The 22,063-nt window shown below is 31.5% G+C and overlaps 1 protein-coding gene across 9 annotated transcripts; it reads left to right on the top strand.

Moving 5' to 3' along the window:
- The first annotated feature begins 12,641 nt into the window (after positions 1-12,641).
- LOC123203246 lies at positions 12,642-18,799 on the top strand. 9 transcript variants are annotated; one of them, XM_044619533.1, is made up of 13 exons: positions 12,642-12,857; positions 13,098-13,637; positions 13,732-14,952; positions 15,047-15,371; positions 15,964-16,219; positions 16,310-16,602; positions 16,769-16,833; positions 16,922-17,135; positions 17,302-17,366; positions 17,491-17,671; positions 17,834-17,898; positions 17,989-18,202; positions 18,356-18,799. In XM_044619533.1, exons 1-13 carry the CDS (start codon positions 12,726-12,728, stop codon positions 18,415-18,417), a joined length of 3,633 nt encoding a protein of 1,210 aa, XP_044475468.1. In that variant the 5' UTR covers positions 12,642-12,725; the 3' UTR covers positions 18,418-18,799. The 9 variants fall into 9 exon arrangements, with proteins under 9 accessions (XP_044475468.1, XP_044475464.1, XP_044475467.1 ...); XM_044619529.1 differs by having other exon boundaries at positions 18,369-18,799; XM_044619532.1 differs by having other exon boundaries at positions 18,022-18,202; positions 18,369-18,799.
- The last annotated feature ends 3,264 nt before the right edge of the window (positions 18,800-22,063 follow it).

Genomic DNA, 22,063 nt, shown 5'->3' on the forward strand with positions numbered 1-22,063 from the left:
ATTCATTGATTTGTTTAATCTGTATTTGATGAATAATGAAATAATTTTCCTGGAAATTTTGGTCTAGTAATATAATGCCAAGAATCCTTTCCTTTTTAATTCCAATAACAATTATTTGCATATATGAGGTTGTTATAACCATTAGTCATTAAAATCAGGGTAATATTTTTAACGAGGAATCTTATATCAATAAGTGATAAGAAAATTTTCTTTTGTCTTTAAAATGTTTTAACGATGAGAAATAGATATTTAATGATCATTTTTTTTTGCTAAAGTTATAAATTTATATATTTTTTTACAAAAGTATAAATATTTGATCATTAAAATCATAAAAATAACATTTATAATGACCGGATATTTATTCACTCTTTATTTTCCTTTTGCTAATGTTAGTTTTTTTGATAGTGCTCATAATTTAATTTTAAAAATTAATAATTTTCTCTAACTTTATTTTGAAAGCATAACTTTTTTTCTTACTAGGGTTTTTTCTTTTGCTCATCAACCACCCCTTATCTTTTAAAAAATTATAGTTACATCCCTATAGCTACATTCTCTCTTTCTAGTGACTATCTTTCTTGCACTATGAAAACAACTTGCAATAACAAAAAGAAAATAACGAGTGAATAAATATTTGGCTGTTATATGTACTTTTTTTTAATTTTAACAATAAATTATTTATACTCTTATTAAAACTAAATAAATTTATGATTTTAATAAGAGAAAAATGGCTATTAAAAGTCTATTTCTTGTCGTTAACAATTGTTGTTAAATGATTATTCGTTTTAATGATAGTATAAATAATTAGTCCCTAAAATCATGAAAATAGAATTTATAATGATTGGATATATATCTACCCGTTATTTTTCACTCACTAATATAATTTTTTTTTTTTTGTAGTGACATTTTCAGCAAATTTTTAGAGGTGTTCTTGTTTAGGCAAACTTCAAAATGAATATAAAATTTTAAAATAAATATAATATTTAAAATTTTTGTTAAATTTTAAAAAATTAGACCCAACCCATCTCAAAAGGCTTAGCCTCTAAGGCTGGAGAGAGTCTAGTTTGTGTTGTGGGCTTGAACCTCCAAGTGGGCCGACTCAACCCGCCTAGGCATAGCCCAGTCCCTAGTCACAATGGGCCATGAGAGCCAGCACGACCCACTGTCATGGCCTATTGTGATTAGCCCCATTGCCAATTTGAAAGTCTTGCAGTATATTGTATGCATTTTGTGACATGTGCTATAATTCATCAATAATGTTATCTGTACATTCTTTTGATATATAAATAATTTATCCTCGTATGATCGAGTGTTACTTTATCTTTAATTTAAAATTATTTAATCATATAACGATATACCATCTATGTACAAAATATAGATACGTATAATTTTATTAATAATTTATTTATATTTGAAAGTTGTTTGTTTGTCTTCTTTTTAAAATATAGTTATCAATCATAAATTTGTATCCATTAAAAGAGAATCTAGATTAGGAGAAGTTATTTTGGTAATTAAATATTAGCAAATTATGGCAATTTTTTTAAACATATTTTCCTTTATTATTATTTTATATTGACATCATAAAGTAAGTTATCAAAACCTTCTAAATACAACCCAAGTATCTATTTATTTCTATATATTCTTGGATTCTGCATTAAAGAGTCAAGACATCTAATTTTTATTTTTACATAACGACATTATGTAGCCCTACATCCATTAGCCCTTTAACTCAAGCAACAACTAGCAATTAACCATGAATGCACCCGGAACTTCAATGACTTTTCATCAGAATTATCCTCTATTGATGATCATATCACAAATATTTTCCATTTCTTTCATCAGAATTATCCTCTATTGATGAACTCAAGCTACATCGATGCGATGGCAAAGAAGGAAAGATCTTCACCAAGACTGAAATTGGCACTTGAGTACTGCGTTTCAGAGTATGAATATACTGTGAATGCATTCAAAGCTTCTTTGGGCGACTTGGAAGTAGATCCTTTGTACGCAAATTATGATGCTCTAGTTGCTTATGATGGTGCACTAAGTAGCACGGAAACGGAAACGTGGAAACGGCGAAACGCCGAAACGGAAACGTTGAAACGTTTTTATTAAAAAATATAGGAAACGAAAATATGGGGAAACGTGTAAATACGAAAAATATAAGGATTTTATTATAAATACAAAAAATTTATTAAAAAGGTATAACCTTTAAAAATATACAAATATTTTTATATAATATAAGAACAATTTATTTTTATTATTTTTTTCCTTTTATCTAGTGTGCAAACTTTTTATCTTTTAAATCATTTAAAAGTGTGCATAAAAAAATGTTCAATGAAACTAACTTTTACTGCTGTAAGCCTCTAAATATGAACTAGTTGGACCTATATGAACTAAAGTCTCCATGTAAGGGAACTGATAATTTGAAGGATGAAACAAATAGTTGGAAGGAGGCAACAACTAGTGGAAAGAAGGACAAAATGAAGGAGGAGAGAAGAGTTTCGCCAGAGAGGAGAGGAGGTTCAGATGTTGGAACATTGAGAAGACAAAACCAGTGTGAGAGGTGTGGTTTGAAATGTTTACAGAAGTGGAAATGCAACGAATTTCTACAAAGAAAGGCGTTTCAGGTACTGAAAATGCATTTTGCATCTTTCTAAAATTTACAAAACAGCCCCGAAACGTTTCGTACCAGTTTCGGAGAGTTTCGGAAACGGAAACGTTTCGGAATCGACGAAACGCACGCCTTGGAGCGTTTCCGTGCTTCCTTGATGGTGCATATAACTGTGCAGACAAGCTGAAATCTGAAGGGTTTCAATCTCAAGATGTGGATTCAATTAGGACTAGAAATAATTATTTGAAGATTTATAGCGACATTGGAGGTACTATTACCAATAAGATGATCTGAATTCATTGATTTGTTTAATCCGTATTTGATGAATAATGAACTTATTTTCTTGGAAAGTTTGGTTTGATTCTAAAAAGTACTGTTTTTGTACTGGAGGTTGCTACAACGATTATTCAATCATGGACTAAACACTTCATGGTTGAATGGTTGTATTATCAACGTCCCTTTTACAGGGAACAAATTTTCAAATTGTTTATTTGAATACAGAATGTGGATAATTTAATTTTATTAATTTGGTATATAAATGAATAATGCCATAATATATATATATATATATATTCACAATATGAATATTGGTATACATATATGTGATTACATCAATTTTTTATATTAAGAATAGAAGAAATAATAAGACGACATGATAATTGATATGATAGTACTATATAACTAAAAATAATGCTATATGTATTACTCCTTCTTATTTGAATGTAAATCGAAGTTCGGATAACAAAAACAATACATATTTATTGGTTTATTAAGCTAAGGCCAAAAGACTATTTTAAATATGAGGTTTGTTGAAAATGACAAGGCTAAAGGACTTATTCCCACCAAAGTATCTTATTTCCCAAATACTCATCCCTTAACTATGAAAATCCCAAACAACCACTCATAGGGAGTAAAGTCGGTTAGTTTCAAAGGCAAAATCGTTATTTAATTTATAATATTAAAAATAAATTAAAATTTAAAATCCTTTCTCCATCAAAGCCTAAAATCTAAAAATTTTCCTCTAGGGTTTAGCTTTCAATTTTTAGCGTCATCATCAGTGATGAAGAGTTCTCAATGCATTACCATACTTTGACAGTCTCTCTCCCCTCCTTTGGAACTTGACTGACGAAGGTCTCATCCAACAAGATGAAGAGCTTTATTAGGAAGATAAAGTTCTTCGTTTTCCCAAACAATGACAAGTTTTCATTTGGAAAGACGATCATCTTCTCAGAAGAAGACGTCAAGGAAGACGAAGGTCAGAGTTCCAAAGGAAGGGAGAGAGACTACCAGAATATGACGATACGTTAAGGACTCTTCGTCGTCGACAATGACACTAGTTTGATATCGGAGATTGAAAACTAAACCCTAGAGGGGAATCTCATTTTGTAAAACTTGCCCTAGGGGGAAAACTTTTAGTTTTCAGAGATTAGGGAGGAAAGAAGATTAAATTTTAAGAAGTTAAGGTTTCGTTAGCTTTAATTATCCATGAGTGAGTGTTTAAGATTTTCAAAATTAAGAGGTAAAAACTTTAGAAACATGATACTTTGGGTATACAAATATCTACTTACAAAGTTTTTTTTAATAGTATATATTTTTTGTACATATTTTGGGTATACAAATAATGTATTATCATGTGATTGAATAATTTTGAATTAAAGATAAAGAAACGCTCAATCATATAATGACACATTATCTGTGTATCAATTGTGTACCAAAAATATATATGTATAATATTACTCAATAAAATTTGTTAACAATAGGGATACAATAGTTATTGTACTTATATGAGGCTTTATTTATGGGAATATGAGTTCAAGTGTTCTTTGATTACATTTTAAAATCAAATTCTTAACTTATTTGATTAATTGTTAATGGGCTACCCATTGGACCTATGGGTTTACCAAATACTTAGGTGACATTCCTCATTATAAAAAAAAAAAAAATCCAATTTTTAAAAATATTTATAGATAAAAAGAGAGTTATTTGTCCTTTTTTTTTAATTTATAGTTATCACTTTATATTTGAAACTGAAAGTATCAATCATAAATCTGTATCCGTTAAAAAAGAATCCAGATTACAAGAAGTTATTTTGGTAATTAACCATTAGCAAATTATTGTCCTTTGTTATTATTTCAGCAAGTTCTCAAAACCTTCCAAGTACAACCGAAAACTATAGTGACTTCTATATTTATAGGATTCTGCATTAAAGAGTCATTAAACCAAATTTGTTATTTTTTTATATTGACTTTTTATAGCAAGTTCTCAATAACTTTTAAATACAACCCAAATTTTCTTTTACTTCTATAACCATGTCTGCACCGAAAACTTCAATGACTTTTCATCATAATTCTCCTCCATTGATGATCATAACACAAGTATTTTCTATTTCTTTCTTCTTACTTATTCACTCTCTTTTGCCGGCGCTCGCCCTCGTGGCATCCAGCAATGATGATCCATCCAGTTTAGTCGATAGTGTTTGAGAAGAAACGACCCAATGTAGTTACAAGGATTGTGTAGCCGCTGTCCCGTTAGATCCTAAAGCCTTGTCTACAACAAAGGCGAAATTGCCGGCTAAGAAAGCGCTAAACTTGGCTGTATCTAATTCCACAACCAGCCTAAAATACATTGATGCGATGGCGAAGAAGGAAAAATCTTCACCGAGACTGAAATCGGCACTCGAATTCTGCATTTCAAAATATCAGTACACTGTGAATTCATTCAAAAGTGCTTTAAGCGACTTGGATGTGGATCCTATGACTGCAAATTATGATGCAAAAGTTGCTTCTGATGATGCATATTACTGTGCAGACAAACTGAAATCTAAGGGATTTCAATCTAAAGATGTGGATTCAGTTAGGGCTAGAAATAATCATGTGCTGATTTATAGTGACATCGATTTTACGGTTACCAATAAGATGAGCTGAATTAATTGGTATAAATAATATTCTATGGCATAGTTGCATTACATATGGAAAAAGGTTTTTTTTTTTTTGGAATAATTACTGATGTTATTTACTTGAATCGAGTTGTTTAATTTTTTATTAATTTGGTTGCATAAGAGGGTATTTATGTCTATTTACAATAGTTATATAGATTAATCAAGGAGCTTTATCCAAATCAATTCCCTCGACAAAACATTGTTAATCGAATTATTTATCAATAATGTTTTTTATTTTTAATTAATTGTTTGAATTAAGACACATTCAAGGGAAATTTGTTCATTTTACATTATGCTTATTGATATTATATGCATTTGGACTAATATTCAACCATGTAACACAAGGGTGTATGCCCATGCATGAGCATATAGGAGTACATACTTAATCCCCTGTAAAGCAGAGGGATACTCATGCATGCTAAAATGCATGACCGTTCATTAAATTTGAATTTTGGATAAGACAATTTCCGAAGATTGTGAATCATCGCTTCTGCCACAAAACTACACAAATGATTGTGCTTATTGGATGTTGTAACACCCTTTCTAGAAGTCATGTCCTCTTAAGGAAAGTCGTGATTATTAGCATTCATCAATCAAGTCTTCATTTAAATAAAACTAGAAATAAAAATCATGAAATAATTTTTATTAATAAAATTACTAAAATACCCTTTATTAATATTAAATGTGAAAAAGGTTCAAAAGATGTCCCTAATACATGAAAATAGAGCCTTCATTGTTAATTATTGAAAGTCAAATACATGATACATTAAAAATTAAAGCTGACAATCTTCAACATGACCTGTTAACTTGACACAACATGATACAAAAAAAGTCAGATAAGGGTTAAGTCTTTATGACACAAAATTTATTTCAGGTCAACTAGATATGATTCAAAATTAAATCGAATAGTGTTAAAGTTTACACAAAAGTAGCCCAACACGATACAAATTAACTTGAATATTTTGGAGAAATGTTACTTTAATAGAATTTGTTAAGGATAAATTATGAGCAATGTTATATGTACACACTTTTGATACACAATTTGAGTATACAAATGATGTATTATTATGTGATTGGGTGTTACATTCTCTTTAATTTAGAATCAATTATATAATAACACATCATTTGTATATCCAAATTGTATACTAAAAATATGTATGCATAATTTTTATTAATAAATTATAGAAATGTTAAAAGATAATATTAACAGCAGTTGAAATATTTATAAATTGCATATAATTATATCTTTATATCATTGTAATTACTCATATTATTTTTTTTTATTTAAATATTTTATTTTATTATTAAGTAGTAAGAATGCGATCCAGTTAATCAGATTATTGACACGTTTTAATGGTCTTAATATATAACTTTTTTAGGGCATTTGTAAATAAGAGAAAATATTATATTGTGTATTTTACTAATAATACGTTGAGGTAATTTGGTAAAAAAATAAAACAGTAAAAACACTTTGGAGAGTGAAAATAATAGGTAATGTCAAGTCAATTTGGGTTTGATCGGGTTATCTTGAATATTAAAGAATTAGATTAGGGTTAAAATTTTTTGATACGATTCTAATTCAGATCAAGTTGGAGTTGAAGGTCTCTAATACGATACGAACATAACCCAATAGCATGAACTATCATATCTATTGAAAACACAAAACCTAAACTAATATGACATGAATACGACCTGATGATATGAACTATCAAGTCTAATAAAAACATGAAAATACATAATAATAAAGAGAAATGATGTAAAAGCCCTTCGCTACTCATGTTCGCCAACACATCATTTCACAGCCATCACTCGATCTTATCTCCTAAAAGATAGACAAAATAGGAAAATTTGAGTGATAAACACTCAATAAATAGTAACGTAATATCTTATTTTGTCCTTAGACTCGATTTACACTAAACTGATCATTGAGAGTAAATTGTTTGCTATTTTTCACTCGTTGATACAAGTTTTTTTTTAACACGGAAAAAAAAAAAAGTATTTGTAGTACAACACATTATTTTAAACCTTAGAAGAACAAATTCTAAATGTTTATGAAAATTTGAAAGCATTCTAGAATTGTAATATTGAAGAAATTCTGGAATTCTTTGAATAGGTTCCTCAGCTCTTTGCCATTTTGCCCAAGAAACGTTTGTGAATTGTGATTAGACCCACTGCCAATTTGAAAGTGTTATGACATCTAGTGAGCATTTTGTGGCATGTATCTTAATTCATATATATTTTAGGGTTGTTTGTTTGTTTTTTTTGCAATATATAAAGGATTTTTGGATTTAAGCTGAGTTTATTGATAGTGGGTGGAATTAGTTGTTAGAGTGTTTTTTTCTAATGTGAAAATTTTGCAAATCTCCTTGTTACAACGTATCTTAAACAAAGAAAGAATTGAAACAATGTTAATTTCGAAAATAGCATTCCATAATAATATTTCAATACAAAAGGAGATATGTAAGTACATGACTTTGACTAAAAAAATGCATAGTCTTGTTTATCCAAAAAATGTCCAAAAGATCACATAAAAAATATGTGTTATTATACATATATCATTATGTAACAAAATATAACAATATTCATAGATGATACTAATGTTTTAAAACTCAGATTAAACTGATCAATTTGACTAAATCAATGACAAATCAAACTTGGGACATGGCTAAAACTTTTTGTAGCCATCAAATTAAATTAACCTGAGGTTAATCATGTGAATCGTATCAGATTGTGATTTAGTCATTAAATCAAATTATATAAGCATCATGTTGACATTAGTATAGCTAAAACATATTTTAAAATATTAATTATATTATATTGGCATCATTGATATACCTGATTGGTCGATTCAATCAACTTAGAGACCAACCCTTTATTTGGGTCAAAACTCAATTTGAGTCTAAAAACATTGTATGATACATCATTGGAGACATAAAATTTGAGATAAATAGTAATTTACTTTACATCTCAAGGTCATATCATTTATAGTTAGAAAAGACAACAAAGAATACAAAAAATTTAGGTTTTGGATTCAATAATGGTCTTGACTAAAGGGGAAGCCCAATGCCTAATTAAGCCTACAATTATTTTCCATTAAATAAAAGTTCAGTACTTGGTCAAATAAACATCAATAAATTACTATAAATGGACATAACATTGTTATAAGGTTCTGTTTTGTAGACTTTAAATTCACTATTTCATTTTCTCTTAACCTCAGTAAGATCAAAATTCATCTCTAAATTCTTGCAGATTTTGCCCTTTGTAATAATCAGTAACAAGCATGAATTCATTCAACAAGCTTATCTTGTTCATGATTCTGCTACTTCCATACATGATTATGTGTGGTGCTGCTTTTTTCCATCGACCTAGTAGAACTTTAAGTGTCCTTAATGGTTTGGAAACTATTGGTGAGAGCATTACCGTAGATTGCAAGCTCGTTTCTCGGTTGCGCCAGCCAGTGCTCGTTAAAGGTGAGACTATGAATTATCATTTTCTTGTATGATTCCAATGGTTGGTGATCATACTTGTCTTCCATGGACCCAGTAATGTCATGTACTTTCTTTTTGTTTAATAAATCTCCTAGTTCTGGCAAGGTCGTATTGAATAAAATGCATACTTATCATATTGAGCTATGTATTTGCATATTGTTTATCTTTTACCTTTCTTTTTTTTTTTTTTTAAAGAAAGTTTGATAAACTAAATAAAATGGTAATATTGACCTTGTTTGACATAGTTTGGGTTTTAAGTTAATTGAGATAAATCGTGCATGTTCTTTTTCCTTAATTTATCGTATTACTATTTGCTTTATTAATCTCGTATATAATCATTGATCCATTTTCAATAATCGTTATGTTGATGCAACAAATAATGTAAGATATATGTGTCTTAAGGTTTTTTAATACAAGTCAATAATGTAATTTTCCCTAGAATGAGCATTTGAGTCTTTCCTGATCAAGATATTGTTAACTCTTAAGTATATAAACTCAAGGTTATTCAATTGACTAAATTCAAGTAAAATTCTATTTGATTGTTCATCTGTTTCAACCCTAAGATAGAGAAATCTTGTTGTATATTTGATTATTTCTCTATCTTAATGCTTCTTTGCTAATTTGTTGTATATATCCAAGTGTCCTTTGAACATACATTCATTCTCTAACATCTATGATGCACAAAATAAGTCTTATATACATCATAACAAAACAACACATTTACCACACTAACTATATGCATAACCAGTCGAATTTGATCAAACTTCCCGTATCCATCTTATAATTCACTTTAACCTCTTAACTTATATAATTGCTCATGATCAATTTAAATAGATAAAATCACCAAAAAATACCACAACATTCAACATAATGGATTAACAACATAATACTTAATTCTTTATACCCATATGTACATAAACATTCACATAAATCCATATACTCCTTTTTGTTTTGGTAATTTCTTTTTTTGGCAATTAACCATCTACTCTTTCTCGATTTACCAAACCATGAAATATTATCCAAGGATCATATCAGCACTACATTTTACAAAAATATAAATCAAGTCATCCTACTTACTTGGACTCCAACAACTAAACGATTCATTACCGATAAAGCCTTCTCTTCCTTAATTAGGTAATAGCCAAAAATCCTTTTTGTTTGAGAAAGAAGCACGTTAGATCTCTCTCTTCTCACTTAGTGAGAAAACTAGATAGGAGAAACTTGAAGATTTATGGGATAATGATCTCAAAATCCCCGATATGCCTTTTATAAACTCTCCTGAGATAATTGACTGGATAGGTGTGCATATTAGACATGCATAGTTATGCGATGGATCAAATGAATAGACATATATCATTTATGCACAATCATTCACCTGTTTAAAATTTCAAAATAAACATGTATTCATACTCTTAACTTATGTCTCAAATACATATATCCATAAATACATGTAAAAAGATCATTTTGCCCTTGAGATATACCTAAGAGTGTTAATTATAGCCTTCCCATGATCAATTTCATGATTACTTTGATATATGCCCAACATTCGTACTTCAAAAGTTATATTCGATCTTGTACAAGTCTATAGATACATTAAACCTCTGAAGGAATTAGGAATTGATTCCATTTTTTTATTTAGTTCTAGTTCATTTTTGGACATTGCATAAGATTGAATTTATCAAATTTCTTTATGGAAACAAAAGCGAACATTTACTCATTGAAAATTTCATGAATTGTACTTATGTATACTTTCTAAGGTAGACTTATAATTCCTTATGATATTTTTCAAAATATTTTTATTTTGTAAATTAAGAAACTTGTCTTATGTCTTTCATCTCAAAATTCTTTAGTAGGTATAATATCTCATTAAATTATAATGGAGATTATTAGGTGACATTAAATGTTTCTTTTTCTCTCAATAAAATAATACGTACTAAGTATGAATATTAATTTATATGGCAACTATGATTTAATTAGAAATAAATGGGAAAAGGACTATTTCTCACCCATTTTTTGGGCCTATCTCAAACTCATACCCACGAGAGATGAAAAACCAGTTTTTTCACTCATGACCAAACTGTCATCCAATTTCTCAGTTAGGGATAGGGTCAAAATTGATATTTTACTATTTATATTAAAAAGTTATAAAGTTTATTACTTTTCACCCCCTTTAGGTTTTAGAAACTAACATTTCATCTTTAACCAAAATTTTTAAACTTTAAAAACTAACATTTTCACCCCCAAACCTAGGGTTTCCATATTTTTCAAAATGCAACCGTCTCCCATAACTTTCAAAAATAGCAGTTTCACCCCCATTCTTCAACTTCATCTTCCAATGTAGTCTCCGACATTGTCACCAGCCTCCTCCTTCTCCTAGTGCAACGGTTGTGGTGCGATTAAGAGATTTTCATCTCCTTGCATGGTGTGATGAAGAGACGAAGATCTCTTTGTCACACGATGCGACGAAGAGACAAAGATCTCTTAGTAACACTACCATGCGATGAAGAGGTCTCTCTTCGTTGCTCCACCCAGACGACGAAGGACGATGCTTTGTTGTCCTTCGTCGCTTGTTGCATCATCCAGATGCAACAATGAAGGACGACGAAGCATCGTCCTTCGTCTATTCTTCCAGATTTGGATGACACTTCGTCGTCCAGATCTGGGTGATAAAGGGTCGTCCTTCGTCATCCGTTGTAGTTGAAGATGCAAGATCGATGGAATGCATCAGCTGTCGGTGGTGGTTGGAGAAGGAAGCAAACCCTAGGGGTGAAATCTAAACTTTTTAAACTTTGAGGATAGGTTGAGTTGTTAGTTTTTAAAACTTGGAGGGGAGAATGGTTAAATTTTAAAGTTTTAAGGTTTTAAACAGTAAATTATTGATTTTACCCCTGTTCCTAACTAAGAAATTAAACGGCAATTTGGTCATAGGTAGGAAAACTGGTTTTTCATCTCCCGTAGGTATGAGTTTAAGATAGGGCTAAAAAATGGGTAGGAAATAGTCCTTTTCCCGAAATAAATTTACGTTTAATCACTTAACATACCATTGGTAAACATAAATTAATATTTATTTTGAATGCACATCCTTCTCTTTGCTACTAAGAAAATTAGTAGAGACGGTTGACAACAGTGAGAAGACGCGAAACATCTGAGTTCTGAGAGGACTGGGGTCAAGACAAACAAAATTATCCACGCGTTAAGTCTTTTCTCCTGTTTCTTTTTTAATAAATCAAAACTTTTTCTCTTTATAAAAAGTCCTGTTTTTTATTTGACTTTAAAAGAATGTGATCACATTTTAAACTCTTTTTCAAACTACACAAGAAACTTAGATGTTGTCCGTACAGTGATGACAACTTGCTTGAGAAGGGGAGCGACGTCATGAAGAGGAGACTGAAGACTTTTCATTTCTTCCTTGAGACACCAAACGGCTGAATGGGAATGGAATAAATGAGCGAATGACTTTTGGGCTGTTTAATATGCTTTTAAAAAGTATTTCAAGGTGTGGTATGATATGCCAAGCAAAGCACAATGTTAAATGTGTTACCATCTTTTCAAGTGGAAGTACTATAGATTTCTTGTTTCTTCATTGCATTTGCATGGTGTTTTCTTCCTACTGAAGTAAGCTAGTTGCCTCTCCTTAGTAAAGCTACTTCATTTGACTGTGTAATTCTCAGAAAAACGATCGGTGGATATGATGATGGAAGGTGAAGGTAGTAGTAGCAGCAAGAAGAGAGGAGTTCAAAATCATGAAGATGGCTTCATTAATACCCTCTTTTCTTGGTCTCTTGATGACATTTGTAATGAAAATCTTTTCAGTCATAAGGTTTGCTTTCTTTACTCTTCTTCATTTTCGGTAACTAATAAATTTTAATAAAGAAATATTTGTAGTTTGTTTCCTTTTTTTTTTTTTTTTGGCAACGGTTGATCTCATTCAGCAACAAGCTTTAGATGAGACTTCTCTTTACTTTCTAGTGCTTTCATTTTACGTTCAAGTTCATGCTGGCTGAAACTAGTTTAATTGATACTTTATTTCTGAATTGAGTTATTGTTTTATTCCTTTCAGGTGGAAAAAATTCCTGAATCATTTGTGTCTGTCACACAGTATTTCGGATCATTTGTTTATCCTTTGTTGGAAGAAACACGAGCACAACTGTTTTCACCCATGGAGACCATTTCAAGAGCACCTTATGCTAAGGTGGATGTTTTTAGGCCCCACGGATCTGACTTACATGATGTTAAGATTGATTACTGGAGGAACAGGTTCAGTAACAATGGTAAAGAGCCTTATAAAACTTTGCCGGGGGATATTTTAATTTTAGCAGATGCGAAACCTGAAACTATTTCCGACTTGGAGAGGGCTGGTAGAATGTGGTCTTTTCTATCAGTCATGACAATCGCAGGGGATGATGATGAAAATGATAATGATACCACTTCTACTTACTTTAAAGTGAAGGCTTCAAAAAGCATCCAACAGTTTGATGGGGAGAAATCATTGTTTGTGATTTTCTTGACAAATATTACTCCTGACAGAAGAATATGGAAATCCTTGAATATGTCTGGAAATTTGAAGATTATCAACGAAGTTTTATGCAGGAATTCTGTGGTAAGTTTTCTGATGATGATTTACTTATACCATACTTATTCTTGCTGACATACATTGTGTAGTTTTTGATTGAGACTTGCATGTTGAATGACAGTTGAAGGAAAGCTGCCAAGAGTGTTCTGAACCGAATGGAGGCATCTTATATGAGAAATTTGTTAGCGGTTTATCATCAACATTAAATGACTCACAATTGAATGCAGTTCTTGCCTGTCTTGATGGAGTGCGTTGTGATCACAAGTCCTCTGTGCAACTTATATGGGGTCCCCCTGGAACAGGGAAAACTAAAGCTGTTAGTGTGCTTATCTTTACGCTGTTGAAAACAAAATGCAGAACCCTTACTTGTGCCCCGACGAATGTTGCAATAACAGAAGTTGCTTCTCGCGTTCTGAAGCTGCTGAAAGAATCGATTAAAACTGATGACTGTGGAAGTGAGACTCTGTTGCTTCCTCTTGGAGATATTCTCTTGTTTGGGAGTAAGGAAAGACTCAAAGTTGGTCAAGAAATAGAAGAAATATATTTGGATTATCGTGTTAAAAGGCTTTCAGAGTGTTTTGGTATGCTGACTGGCTGGAGGCATTGCTTCTCATCCATGATGGATTTGCTTGAAGATTGTGTTTCTCAGTATCACATTTTCTTGGAGAATAAATTGATAAAGAAGAGAGAAAGCATTGACAAAAATGAAGTCAAAGAGAGCTACAGGAATATGGAAATGGAAGGTGACAATGAGGAGTTTAAATCATTTCTTGAATTTGTGAGACATAGATTTAAACATACTGCCAGTCCTCTTAGAAATTGTATATTTATCTTCTGCACTCATATACCCAAAAGTTTCATTTTGGAAAGTAATTTTCAAAATATGGTAGATCTTATCAGTTTACTTGATTCTTTCGGAACTTTGTTGTTTCAAGAAAATGTAGTTTCTGACGAGCTGCAAGAGCTCTTTTCACATTCAGTAGTTGAAGAGTTTTTTTCATCACCTGGGCATAGAAATTACTTGTTGCAGAAAAGTAGAGGTGAATGCCACACAGTTTTAAGAAATCTTCATGATTCCTTTAGTAAACTTGAGTTTCCAAGTGGTATGAACAAAGATTCATTAAAAGATTTCTGCTTTAAAACAGCTTCTGTAATATTTTGCACTGCTTCTAGTTCATTTAAGCTGCATTATGTGGACATGGAACCACTGAACTTTCTGGTCATTGATGAAGCGGCACAACTAAAAGAAAGTGAGTCGGCAATACCGCTGCAACTGTTCGGCTTAAATCATACTATTCTCATTGGGGATGAGTGCCAATTGCCAGCAATGGTTAAAAGCAAGGTATGGTTTATGTTATTTCAACAGTTCTGGTGACTTTTTTGTATTTGGCCTTTGCTTTACTTTTTAAGTTCCTTTGTTTGGCTTTTTTTTTCAGGTTTCTGATGAAGCTTCTTTCGGGAGAAGCTTATTTGAGAGGCTGAGCTCATTGGGTCACTCTAAACACCTGCTCAATACACAGTATCGGATGCACCCCTCAATTAGCTACTTCCCAAATTCATATTTTTATAACAACCAGATTTGCGATTCTCCTAATGTTAAAAGAAAAAGCTACGAAAAAGTCTTTTTGCCAAGATCTCCAATATTCCGTCCATATTCTTTCATCAATATTCTCGAAGGGAGAGAAGAGTTCATTGGCCATAGCTCGAGAAATATGGTTGAGGTAGCTGTTGTGATGAAAATATTGCAGAACCTGTACAAAGGTATGTGTTGTTGGAGTCTTATGTTTATATTACCATTTAAGAAATAAATTAGTTTTTATTTTGTCATCTCTTAGCTTACTTTATAGCATATCGTTCATTTAAATTCTGATATTCCATCTTGAGAAACAAAACATTAGCTCCATATTGTCGGCATTTTGACTGATGACTGCAAGTGCCAGAGGCTTAACCTACCTTTCTATAGCAGGCACTTAATGTAACAAATTAGTAACTGGTAGAGCCATCTAATTTATAAATATCATCCTCTATAATTTTGCACTTAAGAAACTAGCTTTTTTGAGAATAATTTATACATTTACATGGCCTTTTATTTCAATTCTGCAAAAGGAAATCTAAAAGTGCGGATTTCTTGTTAATATCTAATGCTATATACTGTCAAATTTTTATTGCCTAATATCTCATGCATGTACTAATTTGTATTATGCATCGCTTGTTAAACATGATTGAAGAGAAAGAGTTAAATTAAATAATGAAATCATTATATAAATGACATGGATTGTTTCAACTTGAACAAATTCCAAACATACTTCTATTGAATCTCCTTATTATATCCATGGTAATTCATAATATGCAGATTGGAATGACTCAAAACAGAAGCTGAGCATTGGCATAGTCTCACCTTACAGTGCTCAAGTACAAGCAATTAAAAAAAAACTTGGAGGCAAGTATGATGACTCTGATGACTTCACTGTAAAAGTGAAGTCAATTGATGGGTTTCAAGGTGGTGAGGAGGACATTATTATAATTTCCACTGTGAGAAGCAACAAAAGTGGATCCATTGGATTCTTGTCCAAGCCACAGAGAATCAATGTTGCGCTTACGAGGGCCAGGTATACATGTAAATATTGTGCATTGTGCATTGTGTTTTGTTCATTTTACTAACTATAGTGAATAACTACTGTCCCTTTGATACCCTTTAGGCACTGTTTATGGATTTTAGGGAATGAAAGAACCTTAACTCATGGTAAATCTATTTGGAAAATCTTAATCAATGATGCTAAGGACCGCTGTTGTTTCTTTAATGCTGATGAAGATAAGGATTTGGCCAAAGCTATATTAGAGGCCAAAAAAGAGCTTAATGAATTGGATAAGGACAGTAAGGAGGCATTGCAAGTTCATCTAGCCTCTGGTTCCCAGTGGCCAGAAAAATCTCAGAAGATTGAAAACAAGGGGAAGGGAAAGAAAAAGCCTAAGAGAAAGAACAAGCAAAATGGTAAGCAGAAAAACTAGCAACCAAAGCTAAGATTTCGCATTTCTGAACTTGATTACCTTATGGTACAAATGGCCAAGTTTGTCAGTCTTTGTGGTTATATAAGAACAAATTGTTATTTTATATTTTAAATATTTATTGATATTAAATGGTCAGTTTTGTTTCACAGAATTCTGGCAACAGAAAGATGCAGATGATGAAAAGAGCATTTTGTTGAATGCCCCAGCAGTTGAGGTAATTTCGTTTCTTTTTTCACATCTGTTGAATGCAGTATGAAGTAATAAGATTAGATTTAGATTTTTTTTTTTTTGTGATTTTACAGTTGGATGTTCACTTGAATAAACTATTCTTGCAGCAGAATAGGAGTACTAAAGGCAATGCAACAGAGGCAGGATCAGAAGAGAAATTGGATAAGGACAGTAAGGAGGCATTGCAAGTTCATCTAGCCTCTGGTTCCCAGTGGCCAGAAAATTCTGAGAAGATTGAAAACAAGGGGAAGGGAAAGAAAAAGCCTAAGAGAAAGAACAAGCGAAATGGTAAGCAGAAAACCTAGCAACCAAAGCTAAGATTTCGCATTTCTGAACTTGATTACCTTATGGTACAAATGGCCAAGTTTGTCAGTCTTTGTGGTTATATAAGAACAAATTGTGATTTTATATTTTAAATATTTATTGATATTGAATGGTCAGTTTTGTTTCACAGAATTCTGGCAACAGAAAGATGCAGATGATGAAAAGAGCATTTTGTTGAATGCCCCAGCGGTTGAGGTAATTTCATTTCTTTTTTCACATCTGTTGAATGCAGTATGAAGTAATAAAATTAGATTTAGATTTTTTTTTTTTTTTTGTGATTTTACAGTTGGATGTTCACTTGAATAAACTATTCTTGCAGCAGAATAGGAGTACTAAAGGCAACGCAACAGAGGCAGGATCAGAAGAGAAATTGGATAAGGACAGTAAGGTGGCATTGCAAGTTCATCTAGCCTCTTGTTCCCAGTGGCCAGAAAATTCTCAGAAGATTGAAAACAAGGGGAAGGGAAAGAAAAAGCCTAAGAGAAAGAACAAGCGAAATGGTAAGCAGAAAAACTAGCAACCAAAGCTAAGATTTCGCATTTCTGAACTTGATTACCTTATGGTACAAATGGCCAAGTTTGTTAATCTTTGTGGTTATATAAGAACAAATTGTTATTTTATATTTTAAATATTTATTGATATTGAATGGTTTTGTTTCACAGAATTCTGGCAACAGAAAGATGCAGATGATGAAAAGATCATTTTGTTGAATGCCCCAGCAGTTGAGGTAATTTCATTTCTTTTTTCACATCTGTTGAATGCAGTATGAAGTAATAAAATTAGATTTAGATTTTTTTTTTTTTTTGTGATTTTACAGTTGGATGTTCACTTGAATAAACTATTCTTGCAGCAGAATAGGAGTACTAAAGGCGACGCAACAGAGGCAGGATCAGAAGAGAAATTGGATAAGGACAGTAAGGAGGCATTGCAAGTTCATCTAGCCTCTGGTTCCCAGTGGCCAGAAAAATCTCAGAAGATTGAAAACAAGGGGAAGGGAAAGAAAAAGCCTAAGAGAAAGAACAAGCGAAATGGTAAGCAGAAAAACTAGCAACCAAAGCTAAGATTTCGCATTTCTGAACTTGATTACCTTATGGTACAAATGGCCAAGTTTGTTAGTCTTTGTGGTTATATAAGAACAAATTGTTATTTTATATTTTAAATATTTATTGATATTGAATGGTCAGTTTTGTTTCACAGAATTCTGGCAACAGAAAGATACGCAAATGATGATGAAATTCAATCATGACAGCACTCTTTATAATAAAAAATTCAATACACACTCAATGAATTGAGCCCTAGAGGGAGATGAAAGAGTCTCCCGCATCTGTCATACTAATGGCGGATTGTTTCATTTCCCTGTGATTTGTTGGTGGACTCACAGGCTTCCATTTGTCTCTCATCGGCACAAATCAGGTTGGTTGTTTTTCCTTGTTTTTATATCATTTGGTCATAACATGAGATTATTTTTGGTTACTGTTTAGTTGCTAAGTGAAATGAACTTTAATTTTCCCTGTATCTGTGGCAAAAATGTTTATGATAGGATTCAAGTCTTGATCCACTAAGTTTGTGCAGACAAGATGCTATTGCTAATAATTCATTTAATATGAAACAGATATCCTGTGCTTCCATTTTGCAGAATGATCTTTTAGATAGGATGTTTTACTGAATGATCTGGGTGGGTTTCATTGACTTAACTCTCTGTTATAAAGAGCTCTTAGTGCTTTTTTGATACTGTTTTGCATAATTTCATTATATCTTCTTCAAATAAAAATGACAAATTGAATTTTACAATTTGAGTATGTGTTTATGCTTGGGCACCACCTTATTTTCGATATAAAAACAATGAAATTGTGTTTGATATTAGCGTCTTAGAGAAGTAGAAGGTGAATTTTTGTGAATCAATTTTATCGGTATCACTAAAAGCACTTGAATTTGTATCAAATTTAAAACTGGTTTTCAGAAAATATATAAAATTCTTATTTTCAAACTTTACTCTCCAAATGCGGTGTTATTTTGTTATAATTAATATTAATTGTTTGTTGGCCCCTTCAGTTAAATAATAAAAAAGGATCATTTCTCTGGGAACAACCAATCAAAGAATTTCATTATATTTTTTCTAAGATTGTTCTATTTCATCTGGTATTTCGTAGGGATAACCGATACACGTATACGGTAGAGAATGTATTTTGATTTTATTAAAACTAATAAAAGAAACCCCAAATGACTTAAATATAGATCAAACTTGTTTTGTGTATTCCCAAAATAGGAAATTGTTTTCCCCAGAGATTGTTGAACACTTCCTGAACTACTGATGTTTCAATTGTGGCTGTGAAAGGTGGAAAATACTTAACACCGCCTTCTCTCCTTGGGCACTTTACCCCAGCGCCTTGGGAATATAGGAAATAAATAAAAGGTATAAATTCATAGATAATATGACTGGAAGTGTGCTTTCATGGACCTTAATCTCGCTAGTGGCAAGGGGAAAGAAACAAAACAATGAAGTTTGTTTCTCGGGTATCTGTACTTTTGAAGTGCTACATATTTGAGTTCTTTGCTGCATTTTTGGTTCAGCTAGACTGACAGTACTGATATTAATACCGTACTTGCAAATATTTTTCTATAAACTTAAAATTATATATATAAAAAAATGTATATATAACATTGCTAATAAGAAGGGAAGCTCCTCACCGGGTTTGAAATTGGCCCGCTTCCCATTATGGAGGATGTAGAAACTTCGTCATTTAAAATGGCTTTGAACGAAGTGGACGAGGATCCCTTGACTACAAATTATGATGCAAAAGTTGCTTAAGATGGTGCTCATTATTGTAAGGAGAAGTTGAGTTGTGAAGGGTGTTGCTTCAATATAATTAGAAATTATAATATGAAGATTTTTAGTGAATTGGATTTCGCTAAAACTAATTAATTTAAGCCCAAAATGGTCATTCATCATTTTAAACTGTTGAATATGCATAAGTAAAATACTTAATTAATTTAAGGCCAAAAGTTTTATTCTCATCCAAAGTTTGGTGTATTTTAAAAATTGTTAAAATTCTTAATTAGGTTTAAAAGTAAAACTGTCATTTAACAAAAAACTTAAAATAAAATAAAAATTTTATCACGTTTCTTCTTTTTAATTAAAAGAATTAACAATGTCCTTCTCATAAAAAAGTTTGAAAAGTTAACTTTTTTCCACAAAGTTTTTTTCTTCTTTCTCTAACAACCCATGCGTTCGTCAGCTCTCTCTCTCTCCGTCTTTAGTTTGATTCTAACGAAATTGGCCAAGGTGAATGGCGTTCGGTTGCTCTTTCCCCAAATAAAGACAAATGATACTTTTCGTTCATCAACGTTAAACGAATTGTCTCCGTGGCCAAAGATCTACTTTCTCCATGGTTGGACGAAGATGAATCATCTTCTTCCAATCATATAGTGACATGACATTATTTGTACTCCCATTTATACTTATTATTTGTATACATGATTATATCTGTAGTAATATGATTAGTTGTTCATTTACTCTAGTAGAATTCCAAGAAAGCAAATTAGAATAGTAATTTCGGCCCGACTTTAGGGGCTCATCCTTTTTCACCCTAATGAGGAAGGGATTCCCCGATAGAAGCGGAGAAGGGGATGAGGACAGGGATGAAAAAAATCCCTGCAAATCAGGGACAGATCGGGGACGGGAATACATGTATCCCCTCCCCGCTCCCATCCTTGTCTCTTTATATTAATTTATTTGCTTTAAATACTAATATATCTTTATAATTTTAAATTATATATATTTTTAAATTTAGTTAGTTTATTAATGTATATATTATAGTGGTTAATATGTTATATTTGTGACATTTGAAATAGTGGGTTAATTTTAATTTTACTTAATTTTGTTATTTAATATATTTATATTGTGTTTAGATGGTAGAAGGAAGAAATTTTTTCATGTGGGTACGGGGAGGGGACTTTTCCCCGCAGAGACAGGAAGGGGATGAGGAAAAAAATTTTCTTTGTGGGAAGAGGATGAGAAATCATTTTCATCTCCATAACGGAGACGGGAACGGGGATTGAGATCCCCTCCCTGTTGCCATCCCTAAAGCAAATCATCTCTTGATTTTCTTCCGAAATTAGACTCTCCTAAAATTAATTTGTTGTTATTTCCATGTTTGTTTGTAGTATTTTAGGTAAGTATTTGTTTAGTTACTATTAGTACGTTACATTTTGCTAAACGAATTTATTCATAATTAAAATTTTAGTTATCAAAATAACATTTTAGTTATCACATATTTTCCTCTAAGGGGAACATGGGGCACTAGAAGGCGGATGAATCTTACCTCTATATTAGTATGTTACATTTTGCCAAACAAATTTATTCAGAATTAAAACTTTAGTTGCCGAAATAACATTTTGGTTACCACATATTTTCCTTCAGCGAGAACATGGGGCGCCTAAAGGGATGAATATTTACTCTATTTTGCAACTAAATACTTAATTGTTAAAACAAAATTATTTGAAAAAAAAAAAAAACTAATTATAAAAAATTAATTTTTAGCACTCTATAGTTTCTTTTTTACCGGAAAAGTGAGGCATCAAAAAATTAATTCGGGCAACTAAATTAAATTTAGTTGTTATAGATGAGTTTTTGCAAATTTTAATTTGTAGTAAAGTATAACAAACATAATTTAAAAATAAAATACAAAAAAAAAAAATAATATGTAGAATATCAATTTACCTCTAGTGAAAAATATCATTTTCTCCTTGTGTGAGAAATATCACAAAACCTTCTAATAGACCCTTGCATTATTCTAATCAAAATCACAATTTCAAACCATAAATCACACTATAGATTGACCAAAAAATATTTATCTATCAACTAACGACCAATTTCAACTATAAAAATGTGA

Source organism: Mangifera indica, chromosome 19 (genome assembly GCF_011075055.1).
Source record: "Mangifera indica cultivar Alphonso chromosome 19, CATAS_Mindica_2.1, whole genome shotgun sequence".
NCBI classification, from domain to species: domain Eukaryota; kingdom Viridiplantae; phylum Streptophyta; class Magnoliopsida; order Sapindales; family Anacardiaceae; genus Mangifera; species Mangifera indica.

Excerpts from the sequence above, each read along its gene's own strand:
- LOC123203246 (XM_044619529.1), top strand. The coding sequence starts at position 12,726 with ATGATGATGGAAGGTGAAGGTAGTAGTAGCAGCAAGAAGAGAGGAGTT. Across the intron at positions 17,899-17,988 it reads TGAATGCCCCAGCAGTTGAG|TTGGATGTTCACTTGAATAA; the intron begins GTAATTTCATTT and ends GTGATTTTACAG. Across the intron at positions 18,203-18,368 it reads GAGAAAGAACAAGCGAAATG|AATTCTGGCAACAGAAAGAT; the intron begins GTAAGCAGAAAA and ends TTTGTTTCACAG.